At 34.9% G+C, this 8,361-nt stretch overlaps 3 protein-coding genes across 3 annotated transcripts; 1 reads left to right on the plus strand and 2 right to left on the minus strand.

Annotated features, from left to right (window-relative positions):
• Positions 1-371: 371 nt before the first annotated feature.
• Positions 372-3,122, minus strand: NFU2 (NIFU-like protein 2). Its single transcript, XM_021430696.2, has 4 exons — positions 2,775-3,122; positions 2,570-2,681; positions 1,774-2,084; positions 372-670 (listed from the first exon to the last, which is right to left on the minus strand). Exons 1-4 carry the CDS (start codon positions 2,859-2,861, stop codon positions 482-484), a joined length of 699 nt encoding a protein of 232 aa, XP_021286371.1. The 5' UTR covers positions 2,862-3,122; the 3' UTR covers positions 372-481.
• Positions 3,123-4,030: 908 nt separating this feature from the next.
• LOC110418501 (WEB family protein) lies at positions 4,031-5,070 on the minus strand. The gene has a single exon (XM_021431245.1). The coding sequence runs from the start codon at positions 4,961-4,963 to the stop codon at positions 4,244-4,246; it is 720 nt and encodes a 239-aa protein (XP_021286920.1). The 5' UTR covers positions 4,964-5,070; the 3' UTR covers positions 4,031-4,243.
• Positions 5,071-7,081: 2,011 nt separating this feature from the next.
• LOC110418130 (putative B3 domain-containing protein Os08g0157700) lies at positions 7,082-7,432 on the plus strand. Its single transcript, XM_089783812.1, has one exon. The coding sequence runs from the start codon at positions 7,082-7,084 to the stop codon at positions 7,430-7,432; it is 351 nt and encodes a 116-aa protein (XP_089639938.1).
• The last annotated feature ends 929 nt before the right edge of the window (positions 7,433-8,361 follow it).

An 8,361-nucleotide genomic window follows, 5' to 3' on the forward strand; every position in this document is an offset into this window, starting at 1 on the left:
AAAGTTGAATTCCGATAGGTCTCTGTCGACAATATTGCTGGGCCAACTGCAGTAATTAGAACAAAGAAGAATAAGGAAGACATCCATGCACTAGAATGCTAGAAATAGGCAAAACAGTCTTAAGCAATTTACTAAAGTGCTTCTGTCCTTCTTGGTAGCTTATCGGCAAATGCTCAATATCTTGTCCCTGGTCATCTGTTTCTGTTTTTCTGCTTGTTCTTCTTTTCTGAGAAGGGGTGTCGTGATATGTAGTGTCATTAAAAATAGAAACTGGGTATTGAGAGTCCGATATTCAGACAAAAATGGTTTTTCAACATTTCATTCTATATTCCTGTAACAGAATTCTGAAAAATATTATTTTAACACTGGCATCCAACTAAATATATATATATATATATATCAGAAACTATACACCAGGATTCCACTATTCATACAGGTTTTTATTTGAGAACAATATTGTTAATGAGAACTTGAATGCAAATTATAGAAGTTGAACAGCAGCTATGGCTGGAATTTTCTCTCGTAATTTCTGGGTAACAGCCACTCTAACTGTCATGACCCCTGCTGCTGGACCCGTGATACGAACTTTCACTATTGGCTCCTCAATGGCAACTAATTCAAGAGAACCACCCGCTGCCCCAACAAGGTAGGGCCTAATTTCTTCAAGCACCTGAACATAAACAAGCGCACAATAAGTTAACAATGTATATCTAATTTCTTCAAGACATGATATGCAAGTGCACAATCTGTTATTATTAATACCAATGATTAAACTTCAATTGCTATGAATATATGTCCATAAATAGAAGTGAAAATAGGGCCAATCAACAATAAAAAACAATGCCATACTTTGACTAAGGATTTAAGCCAAATGGCAGGAATGAAAAAATTAAACAGATGACAAAAAGCCTAAACCATGTGTAAACACTATCACAGTCATTCAGGTGAAATGGAGAACTGCCAATTCAAGCAATATAATAGGACAGAAAGATGTTAAACTTAGAGCGAGTGGGCATCAAAAGTTATCCTAGAAATCTACTTAAATAAATTACTCTCAGTTCGGCAAGAATCAACAGGACTAGGATAATGTTGTTTGGGAACCCACTGAAAGTTTGAACTTGGAGCAGTAAAATAGAAAATAAGGTTCACGTGGCTGCCACAATTCAATTAATTAATCTGCAGAAATGATTTAATATGATGATTAAATTGGAAATGCTAGATAAGGTACACAATAAACATATTTTTCAAGTTTGTCAACTAAGGCATGAATTGAAAAGATGTTTGCCACTGATGACATTATTAGTGGAAAGTTTCACTTAGTTTCCTCCATTGGTACTCTTTCCCTTACAACTCCAAAACCTTATGGATGGTTTAGAAACTTGTTCACATGATTTGAGAATCAGTGAAAATTTTCATTTAGGTTTCTTCATTAGTACTCTTTTTCAATACCAAACCCTTAGTTATTATCCCTCAACTAAAAAAAGGGGAAAAAAACAATCAAAGAATTGTATCAGGTCTTGAACTACAGAGCTTAAATCCAGTCTGCATCCTCAAATCCTCTAGATTCATTTTCCCAGCCTGTTGGTTCCATTGATTTAGTTGGTCTTTCAAAAATCAACAGATCACTTATGCTTTCACCATATTGACTTACTCTGTCAATCATTCTTTCTGAGTAAAAGTATAAAACGTAAAGCAAGAAGCAGGTTTCCTTATATGGTAGAGATGAAAGGAAAGTATAAGTATTTAGAGCTAATAAGGCTGTGATGTAATTACCTTCTCAATATTTTCTTCATTCAGCTCAAGGCCAGTTTCTTCATCAGTTATCGGTTCCACTGCAACAATTTCAGGTATCTTTTCCATTAAACGTTTCTCAATACCCATCTTCATTGTCATAACAGAACTCGGACATGAGCCACACGCTCCTTGTAGCTTCAACCTTACAATATTGCCATCAATCTCATGCAATGCCACATTCCCTCCATCAGCAATGAGATATGGTCGAACTTCGTCCAACACACTTTCGACATTCTCTGCTGTTAGCGGCAATTCCAAGGCTGAATCAGGAGTGGCTACAGCCTTGACAACTGCAAGAACCCACAAAAGAAACTTCAATATATTCAGAACACTTTAAAAGATCCAACAATTCAAAGGGAAACAGAGGAAGAAGATATTTGCATCAATGACTATCTAAATCAAATAGGCATTTAATTATTTAAAAAAATATTCATAAACCATGTGATGGACATGATAAAAACTGTTCACATACTGCATATGCAGATAAACTAAACATCTAATTGTCGACTCTAGTTTTTAACATAATCATTTCCAGGAATGTAAAAGAAAAATAAATAAATAAATAAATAAAGCAATAGCAATCTACAGATAAAATAAAATATTGAAAAATAATAAAGGAAAAAGAGCCAGCTCCAACTATGCTATTTAGGGGAAGAGAGGGAACATTTCAACATTCAAGCTGTAAGGAATGATTTTTCCCTAACTAAATAGAGGTAACAGGCTTCAAAATTAATCTAAAATTAGAACAAACAAATCGGAAAGGAAAGAAACTGACCTGTCCTCCGCGTGAGACCAGGTGATCGAATCCGCACACAACGCCATGAGCTGCGCCGCGCCGGATTACGCCCCTTCGCGAGCGAAACTCTGGTGCCAAAGAAGCTCGAGGGCTGGGCATATCGGAAATTATCATCAGAATCTCGAAACTTGGAATCAAATATTCAGAAAAAATAAAACAGAAAAATATAGCCGAGAGAACAAACCTTGGTAGTCGTGGGACGAGAGCAGGAAGGTTCTAGGGTTTGATGGGCCCTGCAGCAATATGTTGGACTAACAACCACGGCTTGCATCTCCCAATCAATCAAAAAATATTTGCTTTGGACGGATAAAGATGATAACAAATCAAAAGAAATTTGCGATTAATCACTCTTTTCGTTTGTAAACTTCAAAAATTTTCCTGGAGGATTTCTAGTTTGAACGAGTTTCAGAAGATGTTTGGCTGGAATCTGGGAATGAATTTATGTTTGCGGTAATTGTGCGGTGGGGGATATTTGAAGCTTTTCGGTCCTCCAAGCGCAAGCTGACAAAATCCCTTAGCTAAGCATCCAGTTAGCTTCCCCAAATTAAAGTTTTCTTCTTCCGCTTTTTTGGCCTTTTTTTTAATTAATCTTTTAATAATAAATTTTGTTTCGAAAAAATGTTATAAATCAATAATTTTATTTAATCAAAAATATTATCAAAATATCATTAATTTGAAAATTAATTTATTAATTTATACTCAAATTTAAAAATATTTTAATAATTTTATTAAAAATTTAACCATATAACTCACTCAAAAAATTTTATTTATAAAAATTAACTAAAAAAAATGCCTTACGATATGTAAAAAACAATTTAAAATTACAAAAAAGTAAGTTAAATTTACTTTAAAAATTGAAAACAAGACCTTATTCTTTTAAAAAAATTAAAAATAATCAAATTTTGAATATGAGTCAAAGCTATATGACTTAAATAATCAATTTGGTTGAATCTTGAGTTTTGCCTTGGATTCAAATAGTTTATGTCAAGATGATCCTTATTCAACCTCGGAATTTTTTTAAAAGAAAAATAACATTCTCTTATTTCCTTTTGGTGATATGCTTTGATAAAGCCTAATTCACAGTATAATTCATCTTTTTTTTTATTATTATATGTGAACTTAATGAAATTTATCTTTACGTTATTTTTTTTGTCTACTTTTCACTATCAAGTATCCAAGAAAATAAAATTTTCATGAAGACGAATAAATTTGGAATAGAAGATTTTTTTTTTATGAATGTGTATAAATTGGAGTTATCCTTTCAATTTTCACCTCGCAACCAAAAAAATATTATTTTATGCTTTAAAAAAGTTTATACTTGTATATAAACATTTCACTGGTTTGATAATTGATTTATTGATGACATTATATATGACATTTCCTCAAAATTCTATCGATAATGTATCAATATCTATTTCGTCAAAATTTAGCGGAAAAATTTTTCAAGTAGTGATAAAACGTAATGCTGGTAGATCATAGGCGGATTGCCTGGTTTCCCAAGAAATAGAAAAGCCCATTATTTTTTAACATGAAACATGAATTTGTTTAGTTACACTGGACAAATACGAACAAACCTTCCATAAAAGCGAAATATGAGAGAAAATTAAACCAAATAAAACAAACGCTTTGTGAAAAGATCGAACCCTTTTGCTTTTAATTAAAGTACACTTGAGGAGATGAAAAGAGAGGGTTGTGAAGGGTAGTAGGCGACCCCTTTTTCTTGAAAAGCCAATCTCCCACGAGAGGGACGATGGGCTTCTTCTTCATCGTCTTTCTCTCCCTTTTCCCCCCGAAGTATCCTTCCTTCTCGCCGAAACTCAATATCTGAGACAACGTTGGGTTGTTCTCCATTCTTTTCTTTAACTCCCTCCTCCGCTCCTCCTCTCTCGCTATGTCTTCCCCGTTTCCCATATCGAAACTCACGGTTCTTGGCATTGACGTCGACGTCGCTGCACTTTTAGCCGCCGCCGCCTCAGCTTGAGCCAACTTAGACATGTTCTTGTGAAGTTCGGCGTTAAGCGAAGCCAACGCTATTTCTGTCTCGGATTCTCTCTCCTTCAGCAACTTCAACTCCGCCTTTGTTTCCTGCAGCTCAGCCTCGAGCTTCTTCAAGGTGTCCAGTACTCCTTGATGGTTACTCTCCTCGTGATCATGTTCTTTACGGCTTTGGGGACTCGGTGAAAACCAGGTGATTTCTTGGCTAGGAGGGCGGCTGTAAGTGTACGACTTCGGAGTGTATATCTCCCCAACGAGAAGCCGCTCACCAAAGACTGCGACGGCTTCTTTGACAGAGCGAAAAGGCCTCGAAGTGTCAACGTTGGAGCGATAGTCCTTGGGTGGCTTTGGAGACGGAATAGGAACTTGGGTTTCCATGGTAGCTAGAGAATGAAAGAGTTTTTGCGTATGGGACTATGGAGAAGAGGGAGTGGGAATATTTGATAACGAGTTTGGTTTGAGATTTCTTTGCTTTTACTACAAAAGATTACGCAGAGAGAGAGGTAGACAGGTAAAGGAGGGAAGATATGGAAATGAGCAGATTGTTGTTTGAAGGTTAAGCCTAGGAGGTACGTGAAGTCGACTGGTTAACCAATAGGGGTGACAGTCACGTCCGGCCACACGTGGGGCACATCAGGGAGACAGCCCCTGACCCCATGCTTTGAAGCTGCATTTAGGTGCTTTGTAATTTGCAATGATCAATGAGTCAATCAGATTAAAGGGGATCATTGTTTGTGTCACATCATGGAAGAAGATAACACAACGCCAAACTGTAAGTTAAACACAAAAGGAAGACTGTTGAAAACTACTAGAGTCTTTGCTAATTGAACGAGTACCTCTTCCATTGTTGTCTGTTGATGGAGGTCAATTGCTTGGGCGAAGATATGATTAACGTCGCAATGTCATGAGAGAGAGAGAGCTTCAATAGTAAAAGGACGAACTTTATTGTCTTACCACTTCACGAATTTAATGAAATGTAATTACCAAATGCAAAGTATTAAACTCCCGGAAACATAATATTATAATATTTGATGTATATGTGAAAAAAATATTAATTAAAATCTTGAAAAAAATAATATAACATATAAGTAACTTACTGAAAATATGGTATTAATTTCCAAAATTACATACTATCATATCATGCATCATATATAAGGTAAGTTTAATAAATTTAAATGTTTTTTATAATATAAATTTCAACGTTTGGTTTGGTGTACTTTGAAGTGTGGTTTGCATGCTTCTCATGAAGGTGAACTTGAAGTGTGGTTTGGTGTACGTGTTAAGAAGCTTAATTAGTGTTTACTTACAAATAAGGATCCCCGTAAAAAATTAATTATAGATGTTTTTATTATAAATTCAAGATAAATTTAAATTAAAATCTAAATAATTTTGCTTACTATCTGGTACTACATAGCTTAACAAGCTCTTCCATTTGAGAATCTTTGGTAGTAAAAACCCCCAAGCACTAAGCATGCCAAAAAAAAAAGGTAATTTTCATTCTGCCATTGGAGTAATGGGATGGCTATTAGCATTAAAGCCTTTTTTCTAATAATGTCCAGAGCATCCAAATTAATCACAGCTTTTATTACAAAGTAAATTCTAATCCATTGACCAACCTTTTATGCTAACTGAGAGTTGCCAAGGCGCGTCAAAGGATAAAAAATTCTTAATTTTAAAAATATAAAGTAAGTCGTTGAAATATAATTAAATTTCTATTTTTTATTTAAAAATAATTAAACCCTTAACTCTTTATATGGTTTAAAATAATAACTTGATTTTGGAACTATCACGTGCTATGATATGACAAACATCGATACCATTACATTGAATTAATTATATTTTTCCGTTCAAAGTTCCCACCATTCATGGACTCTTTTAAATAAAAGAGTAAGAATTTTAGATGGTTTATTTTATTTTATTATATCGTTATGCCATAAATTTATGATAATAGTTTTTAATCTTAAGCTGGCTTTCGTCAACTACTTATTATCCGTTTAGAAAGCCGGCCGGTCGCAAAGAATTTGGAAGGCTAATATTCCCAAGCCTGTCTTATCTTCAAGTAGTTACACTAGTTTTAATTTAACAACAGAATTGCTATATATTTTCTTTATGTATAGTTCCATTAATAACTTTGGGATGCTTACTACCAATCCCTTTCACGATAAGATGTGCGTTTTGGGCTTTCCTTCTTCCTGGGTAAAATACAAAAGCTTCAAACAAATTCATATGATGATCAAACGACAAAATGGTTTTGACCAATCTTTTAATGATTCCGATGTGTTAAAAATGGGTTTTGGACATTAGCTATACGAAAAGTTTGTTCATTCATATGAATAAAATATTCTCCCTGAATTGAGACAAATTCAGATGCTTGGGCGCAGGAAATATTAAGGACAACGCACAAAATTCTGTCTCCTTTTGATTTTGAGCCCAGAATGATTTCCCATGGCACTTATAAAACCAGATTCATTTGCAGAGAAGAAAACAGTAGTATCAATGGCGATTATCTTCTCCAAAGTTCTTACTAAGACCGACGTAGAGAAGAGATTGTCAATTCCCTGTAAGCATCTGAAATCCTTTCCGTGCTTCCAAGGTGGCCATGCAGTGAACTTTCGGGCTAGAGATGAAAGTGGGAAAGTGTGGCCTCTTCAATGCTCCATCCGAAAGGGAAAATATCTCAAGCCTGTTGTTTCCAGAGGTTGGGTTGAATTTGTGAGGAGCAATAAGCTTGACGTGAGTGATAAGATCAAGTTTTACGGTGAACCAGGAGGAGAGTACATGATTAAAGTGAAGAAACCTGTCAAGGTATTTGGAGCTATCATTGGTTATGCACCCGCTCGCGGATGAAGATGATGGTTGGAGCTTTCTGTTCATTTCCATGTAAATAAATAACCATGATTTCTATGTTAAAGCCATGTTAATGATTAAGTGTTTACTGTTTGTGAAATCGTGATTTCTACTGTTTGTGTAAATCTTGCTTAAAATTCTTAAATTATTTTTTAAAAAAATTTTAAAAAAATTTATTTTTTTTTTTAAAAGATGAGTTTTTATTAATGATAAACAAGAATGTTATGGGGAGTTTAAAATGTTGAGAGTTGGAGACTCATATTAGCATAGAAGCTTGCTTGAGAAGAACGTGTTTTGTATAATTACAAAAAGAATAACTGCTCAAGAAACACTTGACAGCATCTCAACACGGATAACTTAAAAAATAAATAAAATTTTAGATAAAATCCCTAAACGAAGGTCGAATACTAGTGATACGTTACCCAGACATCAAACAAGTGAATCATTCCAGTCGAAAGCCCTGCATAGCCCTAAACGTAGACACCATAGTCCTTTACTTTTTTCTTCTTTTCTTTTCTCTTTTGTTTTTTACCCTTTTTCACTCTTCTTTTTTCCATTTTTTTTATATATTAATATAATTAAATGCATAAAATTTAACAAAACATAGACAGCGTAGTCCTAAACGTAGAAAGAAGGAAGACAAACCTAAAGGGTAGACCTAAGGGGATAACTAAAATTCCCTTGACTTCCTTGACGAAACTACAGGTGACAAAGGAGAAGAGCAAACAAAAAGGATCTCGCGAACAGAACCCCATTGCAAGGAATATCCCCTTAAGCAGGAACGCGGCAATCCAGTTCCCATGCCCCCCGCTCACCCTTTCAAGAGAGAAAGATCCCCCACCCCTTCATCAAAAAAAAAAAAAAAAAGCTCAAAAACGGAAGGAGCCCTTACAACCCGACAAAGGAGCGCCCCAAGACCGACAGAAGGA

Source organism: Theobroma umbraticum, unplaced genomic scaffold, assembly GCF_002168275.2.
Source record: "Theobroma umbraticum cultivar Fairchild unplaced genomic scaffold, ASM216827v3 scaffold_50.0, whole genome shotgun sequence".
Taxonomy (NCBI): Eukaryota; Viridiplantae; Streptophyta; class Magnoliopsida; order Malvales; family Malvaceae; genus Theobroma; species Theobroma umbraticum.